General features: G+C 36.8%; 1 protein-coding gene across 1 annotated transcript; it reads left to right on the top strand.

Moving 5' to 3' along the window:
- The first annotated feature begins 2,246 nt into the window (after positions 1–2,246).
- Positions 2,247–13,638, top strand: LOC107558283 (kinesin-like protein KIF2C). Its single transcript, XM_016241920.1, has 23 exons — positions 2,247–2,256; positions 3,006–3,065; positions 3,166–3,260; positions 3,415–3,525; positions 3,978–4,032; positions 4,119–4,151; positions 4,730–4,861; positions 5,071–5,175; positions 5,280–5,371; positions 7,390–7,485; positions 7,556–7,610; positions 7,710–7,872; positions 8,152–8,242; positions 8,324–8,387; positions 9,000–9,091; positions 9,352–9,494; positions 9,827–10,031; positions 10,447–10,557; positions 10,692–10,759; positions 10,866–10,956; positions 11,296–11,370; positions 11,967–12,060; positions 12,794–13,638. The coding sequence occupies exons 1-23, from the start codon at positions 2,247–2,249 to the stop codon at positions 12,856–12,858; spliced, it is 2,106 nt and encodes a 701-aa protein (XP_016097406.1). The 3' UTR covers positions 12,859–13,638.
- Positions 13,639–16,374: the final 2,736 nt, after the last annotated feature.

Consider the following 16,374-nt stretch of genomic DNA (forward strand, 5'->3'; position numbering starts at 1 on the left):
ACTGATTCCACGATAGTTATGCTACATTGGCATTATTATATCAAAGCCTTCACCCCAGTCTCCAAATGTCTGTTCTATCTTTGGTATCTTTATTGCAGTCACTGCCTCTACTTGCAAATGTCGAAAAATTTTCATCTGTTTCTCATCTATGTGAGCAAATGGCTCTTCTGTGGATGTAAGCATGATATTTTGGATATGCTTTTCTTAACTTTCCCATTTGTTTTGTCACATAAATGTGCTTCTAGTGACAGACGCTGCACATATGTAGAGCAATTATGAAATGCAATCTGCTATTCAAAGGATTTCTTTCAAATTGAGGACATTTTGTAAAGTGTATTCAGTGTATACAATTTTGGTCTTGGCCATGGTGGAGTTTGGAGTGTGACTGTTTGAGGTTTTGGACAGGTGTCTTTTATACTGATAATGAGTTCAAACAGATGCCATTAATACAGGTAACGTGTGGAGGACAGAGGAGCCTCTTAAAGAAGTTGTTACAGGTCTGTGAGAGCCAGAAATCTTGCTTGTTTGTAGGTGACCAAATACTTATTTTACCGAGGAATTTACCAATTAATTCTTTAAAAATCCTACAATGTGATTTTCTGGATTTTTTTTTCTCATTTTGTCTCTCATAGTTGAGGTATACCTATGATGAAAATTACAGGCCTCTCTCATCTTTTTAAGTGGGAGAACTTGCACAATTGGTGGCTGACTAAATACTTTTTTCCCCCACTGTATATTTAAAGGAAAACTAACTTCAATACAAGGTAAACTCAATCGACAGCTTTTCATAGCGCTGATTACCACCAAACAATATTTTGATTTCTCCTCGTTTTCTTTAAAAAAAAAAAACTTTAGGTTAATGTGAGGCCATTTCTGGAGGATTTAAAAGCAGAAATTAGAAGCCAATTACATTCATTTGCACATAAATGTTTTCTGTTAAAATGTGTTCATTAAAATGTTTCAAATCATACATTTTACAGTTGTTTATGGGCTTCCAGTGTCATGTCAACAAAATTGTAAAACTGGATATAATTTTAAAAGGTTAATAAGGGATTTTGTTCCAAACTAAAATCATGCTAGCACACATATTGTTTAAATATTCCTTTAAGCATTCATTTCTTTCTTTTAGTTTCTTAAGTAATACACATAACAAAAAATTTGAAAATTGTAATAAATACAAAGTATCAACAATTCAGATAGATTTCATACTATAAAAAACTAAACAGAAGTCATTCATAAGTTTAGCTTCACTATTTGACCTGCTGTAAAGTATTTTTTTCACATATCAATCAAACTAAACTGCTGAACTGGAAATTCATTCTAAACAAATCACGTCTGAAGCACATATTCCAAAATGAGCTGTGAGCTCCAGCCGCTGGGAACCACCCTTCTGTCTAGAAGCCTGATGGCGCAGGATACAGAAGCTATCAGTCAAAAATGTCTGCTATGACGTAAGAGCCACATTCTGTGTTGTGGGGGTCAGAACATTTGCAGTCTAAAATAAACTGTTCTTATGATATTGTAAACCTGTTTTACTATCACAGTGGGTTGCAAATGTGCATTTCATATCCCTTACAGAAAGTTGAGGCCAGATTCCTGCAAAATTTTGTCTTCATCGATTTCAATGTGATTGAATTTTTTGTCTAGTACAATACACAATTGTTCAAATCTGCCAAGTCCCCAATGTATTTTGCTTTTATTACAATTGTTAACAATGCTGTAGTTTTGGAAATACTAAATGTGCATTTTGATGACGCTCCCCCAGGATAATATTCAAAACAGCAGGATCAAATGTTCTTCAACTTCAAATTATCCAAGGGATTAAAATGCTTGCAGCTTTTGTGCATAGGCGTAAATACTACTACAGCTATGCAGAGGGGGTGTTCCAGGACAAGTACAGTCATTTCACTATAATACTGGATGAAAACTCTTATGATGCATTGAAATCCATATGAAACAACAACTTGATGTCCTCCGTGGCCTGGGATAATATGAAAGGGCACGGCCAGGCCTTTATCCCATGCCACATAACATTTAACACGAGCGGGCTTGAAATAGTGATCACGGGAATATGGGAAGGATAAATCACTTTTGAGTGTTTGCCATGATCTCATCAGGGATGGGCTGTGAATACACCCGGAATACAATATGCAAATCCAAGAGGTACAGATCTTTATTCTTTTGTGTCTGGGTTAGAACACTGTCTTGCCTCCCAGTCCGGGAATTTTCAGGAAAGGTATACAGCCATGGCAGGAGGTGGTTTACAGGTCTCTTTCCTTTACAGGATACATTTGGTTCTGTTTAGCTCAACAGTCCCTCTAGTGGTTTTACTTGGTAATAAGTAAAAAAAAAAAAATGCAATAACTGTGAACGGACATGATTATCTATTTATCTGTAAATGAACACCTATCAAAATCTACACAAATATAGGGAAAGAGAGACTTATACTATATGTTTTATTTAATGAATTTTGAATTGCATCGAGTGTAAGAAAAGCATATTTTCACATTTTATTTGTATTTATTCTATTATATATGCATTATTTACATAAATATACAATTTTTGTAAAAAATACCATATTATAAAAAATTTTACCTACCCTATTTTTCAGAAACTGCTTAATTAAAAATGAAATCTGAATAATATTCCGTAGCTGTCTGTTAATTGGTCTTATTTTAACAGTTCAAAGCACAAATACATATATTTTAAATACATGCATATGTATATGTCAATTTGAACACATATGTACTTGGTTAAACACATACTGTATGCACATTCAAAATGAATGCAAAATTTAGCAAGTAGAACAAAGTAGGTGGCGCAAAATGATACAATAACTGTTTATTCTTGTGATCCTTGTCCCTTGTCTTGTAGGATTGCTAGATTGTTGGCAGGGATTGCTTTAAAGGGATAATTCACCAAAAAAAAAATGAATTCTGTAATTCACACTTAATTCATAACTCATGTTCTTCCCATGTGGCTTAGTTTCTTTTGTTAAGCAAAAGGAGATATTAGGCTGAATGGCATCCACAATTTATCGTATGGAAATCAAAGATGCAATAAAAGTAAATAACACTGCCTGTTTTGCACAACTGATGAAGTCAGTCAATAATTATCTCAAAGTTAAACCAAGAGAATGCTGTTTTGTTTATGCCACTGTTTCAGGAAGAATACACAGCGCCACTGTGAAAACTGCCAATGCCACTAAATCCACAGTGAATGTGGAATGGGCTGAGAAAGGCATGACTAAAGGAAAAGAGGTTGGTACTTAATTTGTCGTAACATAAGACTTTTCCCCTTTGCTTAGAGCAGTTATTAGAATGTTGACCACAGGTTTTGCTGGTATGTGCACTTGTACAGCCAAAGCTCTAGGATGTTATGCTTAACTAGATTAATAAACCAATTGTCCCTTAGGTTGACATGGATGAACTTAAGCAGCTCAATTCTGACCTGATGCAACACCTTCATCCATGCCGCCAAGGGGAGCCTGAGTCCGCCCCTCCACCTTTGTCAAAACCGGCAAAAGTGAGTCCTGTATTTCTTTTCTGAAATGCTTGTTCAAAATGCACTTTTGTTTTTTCAAATTTGATTTGAGCATTGACTGTCTACACTGTCATTTCGCAAAGGGTTAAATTGGACCCATTTGTTCAGACAGGGTTGTCAGTATCTGATATGTGCGTGTTGGTTGCCATGGTAATGCCGTAGGCATCAGCACAATGTCTAGACACTTTTTCTACAAAAACTGTGAGAAGCTGTTAATGTGATTAAAAGAGGAAGACCAGTGGTACAAAAGGCATTTGAGAAAACATAAACCTTACTTAATTCTACACACATTCGTGCACTGTGTCTAAAAACACTAACTCATTCGTTATTATATACCTACAACACTCCTACAAAAACAATTTTAATCCGGTTTCATTGTGCCATGCAGTGATTAGTGCTGCTTAGTCATTCACAAAGTTGTTCGTTTGTTTCAGAATGTCAGAGCATCAGAGCTTCCATCAAGGTCATCAAGAATACCTACTTCAGAACGTAAGTTATATTCTTTGTTGTTCCGATTCAAAGTTGGTCTCCTTACCTGTACCATTGTAAACTTATGGTGTGTCTCCCAACTGAAGCTGCTCCTCAGGATTGTTCATCTGAAGAGTCAGGTTTGCATGAAGTGCATGCTTTCTTCATGTTCTCCAATCATGCTCATTCACGGTTGGATCATAACATTTATCATTAGACTTAATCAGGGTGTCTCTTTCTTCCCCTTATGTCCACATGATCTTTTCTACAAAATATCTACTTACAGCAATCAAAAAATAGTTTTTAAATTACTGTTTCTGTCAGTCCAGAGAGGTCTCAAATGGCAGAGATGGTCATTAGTTCTAGCGGTGATCAAAGCACTGTGAATGGTGGGTTCTCACTTTTGGGTTTTATATAGCAATTGTATTCTTCATCAATTTAGAAGTTACTTTCTGTACTCTGCGCGCACATTGTCAGGTACTATAAGGGTGAGGTGATCATGCTGTTGTCCAATTATATTGCTGATTGAAATACAGTCATGACTCATGACAAAGGTTTTTGGAGGTTCTGGTTCTGTCCATAGGATCACCTTTGGATTTAGTGGCAGTGTTGACCATGGAATGCTCTTTATTCTACCCAGTTTTGAGAAATAATACATGAATAGTAAATCATACTGCATTGCAGAGAGTTCACATAACAGAATTTCGTCCCCTTTCAGCTTCTAGAAGGATGACCACACGTCAGACTTGCTTGTTCCGACTGCCTGCCCCTCCACCTGTGGTCTCGGCCATGGCTGCAGAGGAAGTCCTCTCTCAGGATCTTCCCTCATCTACGATCCCTAAACCTTCAGGTCTGTCTTTACGTCAGCATGATGTTAAGATGTCCAGTGTTGTATCAAGTTGTTTTGCATTTCAGTGAACTGATATTGATTGTTAACCTGTTTGAGGTGAATGAACTGTCACAGCCATGCAGCTCACTTGTGCTGTCAGCTTGGAGACAGGAGAAAATCATTGTCAAAACATCTTGCATATTTCATTAAGTTGCTATCTGGATTGGTAGGCTACCAAAGGAGACTTGTTTCAAAGCCAGCTTCTCCTCTGCTACCAACTGCTGAGGCTATTTGTGAGAGTGAGGCTTCCAAATGTGCCCCCATGGCTCCACCAAGTATGTACTGTTTTGGATTTGTCATGCATGCTTTCACATTATTGATGTGGTGGTTAGTAACATCTACAGCACTTGACTGAACTGTTCTAATTGTAATCTTTTAGGCCATCGCATGTCTCAGGTCTCAGAAATGAACAAGATGGCAAACAAACGGCTGTCGCTAGCAAAAAATCCTGAAGCACAGAAGAGAGGAAAGGTACCTTATGTGATTGGTATTGTTCAGGATACGTTTACACAACTATGATGCTACTAAAAATGTAATTGTTTTTCCTGTGTGTTTTTAAAACGTTTTGCATACAAACAACAATGTCAATGACAATTTGTAAAGAAACACTGCGCGCTTGCACACATACACATTGTTCAAGTACATACTCACACATGCCTATTAGGGGTGCAACGGTTCAACTTACTCACGGTTCGGTTTGTATCACGGTTTTAGAGTCACGGTTTCGGTGCGGTTCGGTATGTGCTATGTTTAGGGGAAAAAACTATATTGTCAAATAAAAAATTAAGAAAATAAGAACAAATAATCTACCTACAAGCAACAGCACGAATAAATAAACGGTGAAAAAAGATACAAATAAAATAAACAGTGCTTTTCGTTTTTTTTTTTAGATAGGTCTAACATAGCTTTTAGGTACAGAAATTGAATCAAATGTAAAATAACATTGCATATTTGACTATATAAATTAAAGATTAAACCTTAAAGTTACAAAAGTTATTCAATCAAGAGCAGTGAGAGATTTCCGTGTTGTTGCTGTTTGATTAACATTAAGAAAGTGCTGTCACTTTAAGAGAACGCACTGATCCAGTGCACTGATACTGTTCGTTCAGCCGACTATGTCTGCTAGGATACTCACCAAGACAGGCATTTTGACAATTTTTGTGTGAATTTTTCCATTCAAACACAATACTTCACAGAAAGCTTAATATTTGCATGCGTTCTGAGACGCGGGTTCATGCACTTCGGATGAGCGACCACACAGATCTTCTCACTGCGTGTGCAACTCTTCTGGCTCTTTAATATTTAAACTGGCAAGGCTTAAATGAGTTTAGTTTAAACACAGATAGCAACGTGTGAAAAGTTATTCAATCAAGAGCAGTGAGAGATTTCCGTGTTGTTGCTGTTTGATTAACATTAAGAAAGTGCTGTCACTTTAAGAGAACGCACTGATCCAGTGCACTGATACTGTTCGTTCAGCCGACTATGTCTGCTAGGATACTCACCAAGACAGGCATTTTGACAATTTTTGTGTGAATTTTTCCATTCAAACACAATACTTCACAGAAAGCTTAATATTTGCATGCGTTCTGAGACGCGGGTTCATGCACTTCGGATGAGCGACCACACAGATCTTCTCACTGCGTGTGCAACTCTTCTGGCTCTTTAATATTTAAACTGGCAAGGCTTAAATGAGTTTAGTTTAAACACAGATAGCAACGTGTGCTGTTCAGGTCTCACCTGCGCTATCAACATGTGATGATGGCATAAATGACAGTTAGTCCAGCATAAAGTACTTGCATTGATTAAAGAGTGACTGGTTTGTTCACGTATTGTTTTTTTTTTTTTTTTTTTGTAATGTATTGGGAAGCCAGAATTTGTATCCATCAACAGAAACATGCATTAGCCAAACTCTAACAAACCATATTACAGATGCATTAGCCGAACCATGTGTGGAGAATGGTACGGTTCGTTTTTTTACCGAGAACCGTTGCACCCCTAATATCTATAGACTAAACATATAATCTGCATGCACATGACGTCACCGTTTTCACAACTTCACATTTTTGTAGTTTGCACTGAGACGATAATGGTATCGTTTTCAAAAACTTGCATTTTGAAACTCATTTTCAAGCCCCCTAAACATTGTTATAGTGTAAATGAATAGGTAAAACTCATAAAGTTTTCAGTTTTTGGTTGTCAATGTGGTGTAAAAGGCCCCTCAGATATGCATTTATTTTTCCTCTGCATTAGACTTAAATTAACAATTAAATGGTTTTATTTATTATTTCTATTATTTTTGAATGTAACATTTTATAATTTTACATATTATTATTTTGTTATTTATTACTGTACTGTTTATTTTATATATATATATATTACAATTTCTTTTTTTTTTTAACACTTTTTTTGGTCACAGTTGGTCTTGAAGTGGAAATTTGCAAAAATGTATTTATTTTTCTCCATCCAATTCTTGCTATTTTTGTTCCTAGTTTGGAGATGCAAGTCGACCTAATAAGCAGTTTTATCAGATGATTGAGGAATACAGAGAGACCCTGGAGAAAGTACCCATGTCCTTGTCTGATCCTGTAAGTTAAGGAGTGTACTATTAATATTCTCATCTATTAATTTCATATTTTAACACAGTGTATCTCTTAGGTCAAGCCTCACCGAATATGTGTCTGTGTTCGCAAACGTCCGCTGAATAAAAAAGGTAGGTTGCTGAATGCTGATATGACTCTTATACGTCTCTTAATGGAATAGAATTGTTTCTTTGTGAGTTTTCCTTTATTTCTCATTTATTTGTGTTTAGAGCTGGCAAAGAAAGAGATTGATGTTGTCACAATCCCTGGTAATGGAGCCCTGCTGTTGCATGAGCCCAAGCAGAAAGTGGATCTGACCAAGTACCTAGAGAATCAGACTTTCCATTTTGATTACTCGTTCGATGAAGATGCCACTAATGACTTGGTTTACAGGTAGCTGCATATTTGAGTTTGCATATCTGAGTTTCCATGCATGTGCATGAAAAGTGTTTATTCAAAGATCAGTTCATTATCTAATCTGTCGTTTCTAACCTGTTTGATTTTTTTTTTTTTTTTTTTTAGAGCAACCATTACCAGTAAATAATGACAGAATTTACATGTTTGGATTCTCTTTTCCTAAATAATGAAATATAATTTTAAAAGCATGCCAATTTATTCAGTATTATTGTTTAATACAGAAAATATTCAAATGGTTATGAATTACGTTTTTAGGTTCACCGCTAAACCTTTGGTTAAGACCATTTTTGAAGGTGGTATGGCGACGTGCTTCGCATATGGCCAAACAGGCAGTGGAAAGACCCATGTAAGTTTTTGTTTGTTTCCAAAACAAATTTCCAAAACACTTTTTCCATGTTGTTCATCTGAGGCATTAACTTATTTACAGACTATGGGTGGAGACTTTTCTGGGAAGAGCCAAAACAGCTCTAAAGGGATTTACGCCCTGGCAGGTGATTGGAAATGTCAAATGTACTTTACATATGGCGCTTTTCCACTGCGTGGTACGACTCTACTCGGTTTGCATTTCCACTGCAGTGTAGTACCGCTTTAGAGTGGGCGGGATTATTCACATGTCGTTATAGTTGCGCCGCCTCTATTGCCGCGACTCCTGAAAAACGTTTTCATTCCGCGTCGCCCCATCAAGCTCTTGCTGGATCCCCTCCTCTGCTATCAACGAGAGGAACGTCTGTACTTCCTCAACAGACAAAGAAACAGACATTTTTTTGGTTGTTAAATGTACGCTCATTCAAAACCGTTGCGTTCGATCCTTCGCTGTCTGTGCTGATTTAAATCTAGCGGGTCTGTTGTGTCTCGTGTCGCAAGTTCAATGACGCAGGTCTCTCCGGCCAATCAGTGATCAACAGAGTTTACACGTCACGTTTTGGTAACAGTATGGTTCGCTTGGAACCTCAACCGAGGTGGTACTGAAAAAAGTACCAGGTACCAGTTACTGTACCCAGTGGAAAACCCCCCAAAAGTGAACCATACCGTGCAGTGGAAAAGCGCCAATAGTGGCCTGTTACATGTTCACTCATGTATTAATCTCTCTGCATGCGTCACAGCTCAGGATGTATTTACCCTCTTAAGGCAAAAGCGATATGCTGATATGGACCTTTGCCCATATGTCACCTTCTTTGAGATCTACAATGGCAAGGTTTGCACATATTGTGTTACATGTTTCCAAAACAATTAAGAAATTCTGTGATGTCTTGTCAAATGGATGGCTGAATTTGTGCTTTTCTTTCATTTAAGTGCAAATAAACCTCAAATTTCCAAATGCTTGGTGTACTATATATGCTCAATTAAACAAGTGTGGGATTTAGTATTTGGTTTTACGCTGTTTTGATTTTTGATTATGGTTGCAAGCATAAAGTACTTGTATAGGCACGATGGTGAACTCTTTGTGTGCTGCAGGTGTTTGATTTACTGAATAAGAAAGCAAAGCTGCGTGTTTTGGAGGATGAGAAGCAGCAGGTCAATGTTGTTGGTCTGCAGGAAGTGCCCGTGTCATCTGTTGACGATGTCATCAAGATGATTGAGAGGGGAAGTGCATGCAGGTAAATATTAACAATCTTTTAATTTTAAGTGAACCCTTTAAATGTTTTTTTTTTGTCTTAATGACTGTTTATGCTACATGTCTGTTATTTTAGAATAATTTAGATGCTTTTATAGTATTTTGAAAGGGTTCTTTTATTTATATTTTCTGTTTATTTTAATTGTAGTTTTAGTAATCTTATGTGCTTTAATTTTTATTTTACCTTTGGTTCATTTTAGGCTTTTTCCATTAGTTGACAAGGCAACATTTCTTCTAATTTCCAAGTTTTTCATCTAATATTTCATTTACCAAAAAAGTTTAACAATCGCAACTGTATCTCGCCTTTTATAACAGAACGTCTGGCCAAACGTTTGCCAATGCCAGCTCATCACGTTCACATGCGGTTTTGCAAGTAATTCTAAGGCGGCGGAATTTCCTCCATGGGAAGTTCTCTCTGGTGGACCTTGCTGGAAATGAGCGTGGCACTGATGTCAGCAGTAACGATCGGCACACCATAGTGGAGACTGCAGAGATCAACCGCAGCCTGCTGGCTTTGAAGGTGCTTTGTCTAGTGGCTTCTGCACCAAATAGGTTTAAAGTAGGGCTGCACGATAAATCGCATGCGATATTTAACAAGCATCTTGTCAGTAAAGCCGGTTCTGTAATCAGCTGTAAATCTCCATCATGTGCGTGCTTTCACATGGAGCAGCATTTACTACACCGAGCCGTTGTTCACTGACAAGCTGCACAAAACCACGATCATATTTTGTGCATGTTTTACGCAGCTTGTCAGTGAACAACAGTAAACCATCTTAGGTGGTGTTTATACAGCTGATGGTTATAGCTTGTGTTTGCTGCTCAATTATACTGCAAGAAACCAATATGTACCCAATTTTGTTTACCCTGCTTACGAACACATAAGTAATTGGTGGTTTTAATGCAACAAGTTGTTAATGTCTTACCTGACTCCTCAGGAATGTATCCGGTCTCTGGGACAGAACAGCGAGCACATCCCGTTCAGAATGAGCAAACTCACCCAGGTGCTTCGGGACTCCTTCATTGGAGAAAACTCCAGGACCTGTATGGTAAGAGTTAGCTAGAGTGATTATTCATTGTCGTGTATGTATGTGTGTGTTTCAAAAACCCTGTTTTCAGGACTTGCTTTTGATACTGTTGTTTGTTGTAACAGTAATCTCCTTGTGTGTTTCGCCTTTTTCAGATCGCAATGATCTCGCCGGGTATGAACTCTTGTGAATACACTCTGAATACACTACGTTATGCAAACAGGTGCTTTTTATCTTCCTTGATTTAAAGAATGTTACTCTGATTGACCTAGAAGGCCCTCTGGTGGTGCGATTTAGGTGTTACAATCATTTGTGGGTGTTTCTGACAGGGTAAAAGAACTGAATGGTGTGTCTAAGGGAGCTTCAGTGGAGAATGGTACTAAACTAGAGCTTTCTGATGAAGGAAACTCCTCAGAGGAGGTGAGTGAATCAGGCCGTGAATATTACATTTAAGTGGCAGGACTTTAATCTACAAATTTAAGTAAATTGATGTATTTGTTTTGTTTATAAATGGTTAAATAGAGCTTTTATTTGAATGTCAATTACTGAATTAGACTTATTTTAAACCAGTTAACTTTATTTCTGAATTAAATGAATTGTGAATGTATAGCAATCCATTATAATGTAATGGTTTCTATTGTGAGTTTATCAATGAATCCAATTTAAATAACCATCTTAAAATTGTGTACATTTGTATTTATTTACAGAAATGTGGTACAAAAATTGATACAAAACCTCTAAAATGTACTTATTTTTCAGGAGTCTGTTCTCCCAGCGTTTGAGGCTATATCCCAAGTGTCTGAGATGGAGGAGAGGTTTTATGAAGAACTGAAGGTTTGTAGCTTTCTGTGTTTCCTGAGGTTTGTGTAAACACCTGCTCTGAGTGGGCAGCTCTGTTTTAAACCTCACAATCATTCAAAAAGTTGCAAAACTCCCCAAAGCAATCAAGTTACAAAACGCCTTTTGCTATTTGTTTACCCCTGAATGCGAATCCAATTTAAATAACCATCTTAAAATTGTGTACATTTGTATTTATTTACAGAAATGTGGTACAAAAATTGATACAAAACCTCTAAAATGTACTTATTTTTCAGGAGTCTGTTCTCCCAGCGTTTGAGGCTATATCCCAAGTGTCTGAGATGGAGGAGAGGTTTTATGAAGAACTGAAGGTTTGTAGCTTTCTGTGTTTCCTGAGGTTTGTGTAAACACACCTGCTCTGAGTGGGCAGCTCTGTTTTAAACCTCACAATCATTCAAAAAGTTGCAAAACTCCCCAAAGCAATCAAGTTACAAAACGCCTTTTGCTATTTGTTTACCCCTGAATGTATTTCTTCAGAATTTTTTATATATTTTTTTTAACTGCTCGGGGACCTTGGTTGAGTCAGGATAAGTGGGTTTTGTGTTTATCTGTGTTTCTTATTCCTTTTCCAGGGGTGCAGTGAGGTTGCCAGGTCTATGGAATATCCCTCATTTGATATCCTAGCAAATTTACCAGAGATTGATGCATTCATGAGGAAACTGCAAGGTATTTCATTATATTCCAAACAGACGCATACATTAACATTCAAAAGTTTGGGGTCAGTAAGGTTTTTTGTATGTTTTTGAAAGATGTTTCTCATGTTCATACAGTAATATTACAATTCAAAATAGCTGTGTTCTATTTTAATACAATTTAAAATGTCATTTATTCCTGTGTTGTAGCTGAACTTTTAGCAGCTATTACTCCAGTCTGCAGTGTTACATGAACTTTCAGAAACCATTCTAATATGTTGATTTGGTGTTCAAGAAATATTTCTTATCAATATTGGAAACCGTTATGCTGCTTAATATTTTTGTGTAAACCGTGATACTTTGTTTTCAAAAGAGCAGCCTTTTTATGAAATAGAAGTCTTTTGTAGCATTATAAATGTCTTTACTGTCACTTATGATCAATTGATCATGAAGCCTTGCTGAATAAAAGTATTAATTTTTCTTAAAAAAATAAAAACCTCCAGACATTTGAACGGTAATGTACATTTTATTTAGGGAAAATTTACTTTGCTATGAAGGTCCCCAGAGCATCTTGCACCTGCTCACCGAAAATGTAACATTTACCTTAATATTACTACTCCCCCATACACCTTTCAGTTTATGTAAGAACTTGGTTGAGTTTCAATACATGTTGAAGTGACACAAATTATGTGGTTTGAGAAGGTATTGAGAAAAAGCCTGCCATTTCCTGCTGAGCATTGAAATAGTTTTTCTTCTCCTTGTTGTAGAGTCTTACCAGGCTTTGAGATCAGCTCTTGAAGCAGAACAGAGGGTCAGGATGTCACCAAACTAATCTAAGATGAGATTCAGCTGCGAACAACAGCAAAGAAACCTCTGACAAAAGATAATGCAATTTCCATTTGTTCTTTTAATAATCTTATCTACTATCTGGCTAGAGATATATCAAGTGTATGTTTTAATTGTTTTTGTGTACTGAATAAAGGTTCCCTCATCTTGGATCTTTTGTAAATCACATTTTGAATGCTGTGTCCTGGTTATTCAAGGCTGTCTTCTTGAATCATCAGCTGTTTGTGCTTCATTTACATGCATATGAATTCTTGCTCCTTTCACGTGTCTGCCTTGAAACTGCTTTTTTTTTTTTCTTCTTCTTCTTCTTCCTGATGATGCCAAAATGAGAGGTGGTTTGAGCACTGCTTCATACCACCCAGCCTTCCCATCACCCCCCAGCCTTGACCTCCAAACCGCCACAAGCCACAACCAGTGTATACACTTGCCCTGCAAGCACAAGCTGACACATGACAAATCAAAGGCCTAATAAACAGCTCACACTGAACAGTTTACCTCAAAGGATGAAAATAAACAAAATCGGCCTGTGAGTGGGTGGCCCCACATCTCTGTGTGAGGCCTAAAATCTCAACTGCTTCCTCTGAGCGATTTGGGTGGCATTTCCCACCCCCCTCCAGCTATCTACCCTCCCCCACAGTATAGGTTTTACAAAACTTTGATTGTTTAATGCTTATTAAATTCTCATTCATGAAATCTAATTTTCAGTTTATAGTTTCATGTCCAGCCTTTTTTGGTTGTGTTCATGTGTCGTTAAACATGTTTCAACGTAAAATAATTGTTCGGAATGCATATTTTAACATGTCAGTCATGTCGTGGTGAACTGATCAACATTTTCTATTAAATGTTTTGTTCAAACCTTTTTAGTCTGATTTCAAATAATCCTCACTTGCACGATTAGGGACTTGGAGGTTCACCTCAGACAAACCTTAACTTCCTGAGATTTCGAGAGTTGATTCTTATTGAACCCTTCAGTGGTGTAAAGAGACTGAAACCATTTTGATTCAGTGTTGCACTGTGGTTTTGTAATCGTCTTTGGATGTAACTAGCCAGCTTTGCTTCTAAAACAACACTGTTAGAATAGCTAAAAGGGACCTCTGGCTTGTTATAGACATATTTCAATTCGGTTATCCACCATGAATTTTAAAGAAGACTAGAGAGCTGAAGAAGCTTTGGATTTTCGATTTGGAAATGTGTTTCATGCGAGCTGAGTCTTGTATCTGTTGGCTACAAGTCTGTTTGACTCTGCTCTCTAGATTCCAGCTGTCCACATGAATATTTTCTCAGTGTGGAGAAAATTGGCAGTGGCCGATGCTCAGTTCCCATCACCTCCACAGACTAAATAAACAGACAAACCACCCAGCGAGCCCATCGGAGGAGCATGCAGAACAACCTCTGTTTTTCTTTTCCTTCTGACCCCTTTCTTTCTTCTCTTGCCGTTCTGTGGCTCTGGATTGTCTGTGAATGGATCTGGATGGGGAAAGTGTCCATCAACACCAGGCCTGTGGCAGGCCTGACTAAAAGTGTTATGGTATTTGGAGAAGAGCCTTCTTATAAACACATGCCACATATTACTCCAATATTTATTTATTTTTGCATACCCAGTCTATAATGTGATTTACTGTATTTTACATTATATATATATATATCAGTCTCTGACATTTTTTGTGAAAGACCGGTGGATTACAAAGTTATTTTTCACTCTCCCTCCGGTTACTTTTTAATACTGTAAATAACTCAACTTTACCACCATATACATATTAATGCAAGGGGAAAAAAGAATAGAAAATGACCTTTGAACTATTCAAAGTTTTTAAATACCTAGCATAAGTCAGCCGTTTTAAAGCTTTTCTATTAGCACTAGTTTGAACAGCATAAATAACATTTTCAATTTCTGCAAAGACTACTGATAAAAAGGTTCTTTTTAGTTAGCTAATTATTCGAAAGCCTGAATGCGACCTACACCTTGAGTCATTTAAGTTCTGATTTGTGAGTCGTTCAGTCCAATTTAAAGGCCAATCAATCGGTTCATTACAAAGAACCGGTTCCAGAAAATTATTCATTCACGAATCTAGATGATCCGATCGCAGTAGTTCTTCAGCTAACCAACTACTTGAAATAATCAGTAAATAATGATTTAATTTTCAGTCGGTTCCTCACACAAAAGTATCATTTAGAATATAGCTTACGAATATAGACTAATGTTTTTCTTTTCCAGTTTATGCCACGTGGCCACCATAAATTGTATAGAAAAGACATGCATGATGATTCTTCAGGAATAATTCTTTAATGTTGAACAGGAAAATTAAGAGCAGACTATATAGATTTGTAACGACACGAGGGTAAGTTATTTAATCAAATCAAACGTCTTCATCTTGAACATCCTTATTTTTCATTGACCAACATGCAATTAAAATTGGAGAGCTTGTGGTTAAAGGCTGTTTTTAGTCAGCTTCAAAAGTTGACAAATTATGAAAACACATGTTATAAGATCAAAGGTCGTGGGTTCAATTCCCAGGGAACACACATACTGATAAAAAAAAAATGTATAGCCTGAATGCCCTGTAACTTAAGCAGGGCTGGACTGGGACAAAAAATCGGCCCTGGCATTTTTTGGTCCAGGTGGCCCGCCACCACTTCGAGATATATATATATACATACACACACTATGCTAGTAAATTATTTTGAACAGTAAGATTTTTAATGTTTTTTTAAAGAATTCTCTTCTGCTCACCAAGCCTGCATTTATTTGATCCAAAATACAGCAAAAGCAGTAATATTGTGAAATATTTTTACTATTTAAAATAACTGTTTTCCATCTGAATATATTTTAAAATGTAATTTATTCTGCGATTTCAACTCTGAATTTTTAGCATCATTACTCCAGTCACATGATCCTTCAGAAATCCTTCAAATATTCTGATTTGCTGCTCGAAAAACATTTATTATTATTATCATGTTGAAAACAGCTGAGTAGAATTGTTTCAGGTCTCTTTGATGAATAGAAAGTTCAGAAGAACAGCATTTATCTGAAATATAATTTTTTTGTAACATTATAAATGTCTTTATAGTCCCTTTTGATCAATTTAAAGCATCCTTGCTAAATAAAAGTATTAATTTCTATCATTTCCCAAGGAAAAAAAATATACTGACTCCAAGCTTTTGAATGGTATATGTAGCCTATAATGTTACAAAAGCTTTTTATTTCAGATAAATGCTGATCTTTGGATCTTTTTTATTGGATCTTTCTTACTGTAAAAAAAAAATGTTTGACTGGTAGTGTGTGTATGTATGTGTCACACTCAGGGGCTTCATGCACTCATGATTTTTGAGGGGGGGGGGGCCCTTAAATGCTTCGGCCCACCGGGAAAACGCCCGGTATGCCCGATTACCAATCCAGCCCTGCCTGTAAATCGCTTTGGATAAAAGCGTCTGCTAAATGCATACATTTATTTTATTTATTTATTTATAAGATGGTGCCATTATGGTTATTAACATGAACGGT

Source organism: Sinocyclocheilus grahami, unplaced genomic scaffold (genome assembly GCF_001515645.1).
Source record: "Sinocyclocheilus grahami isolate Dianchi unplaced genomic scaffold, SAMN03320097.WGS_v1.1 scaffold21.1, whole genome shotgun sequence".
NCBI classification, from domain to species: Eukaryota; Metazoa; Chordata; class Actinopteri; order Cypriniformes; family Cyprinidae; genus Sinocyclocheilus; species Sinocyclocheilus grahami.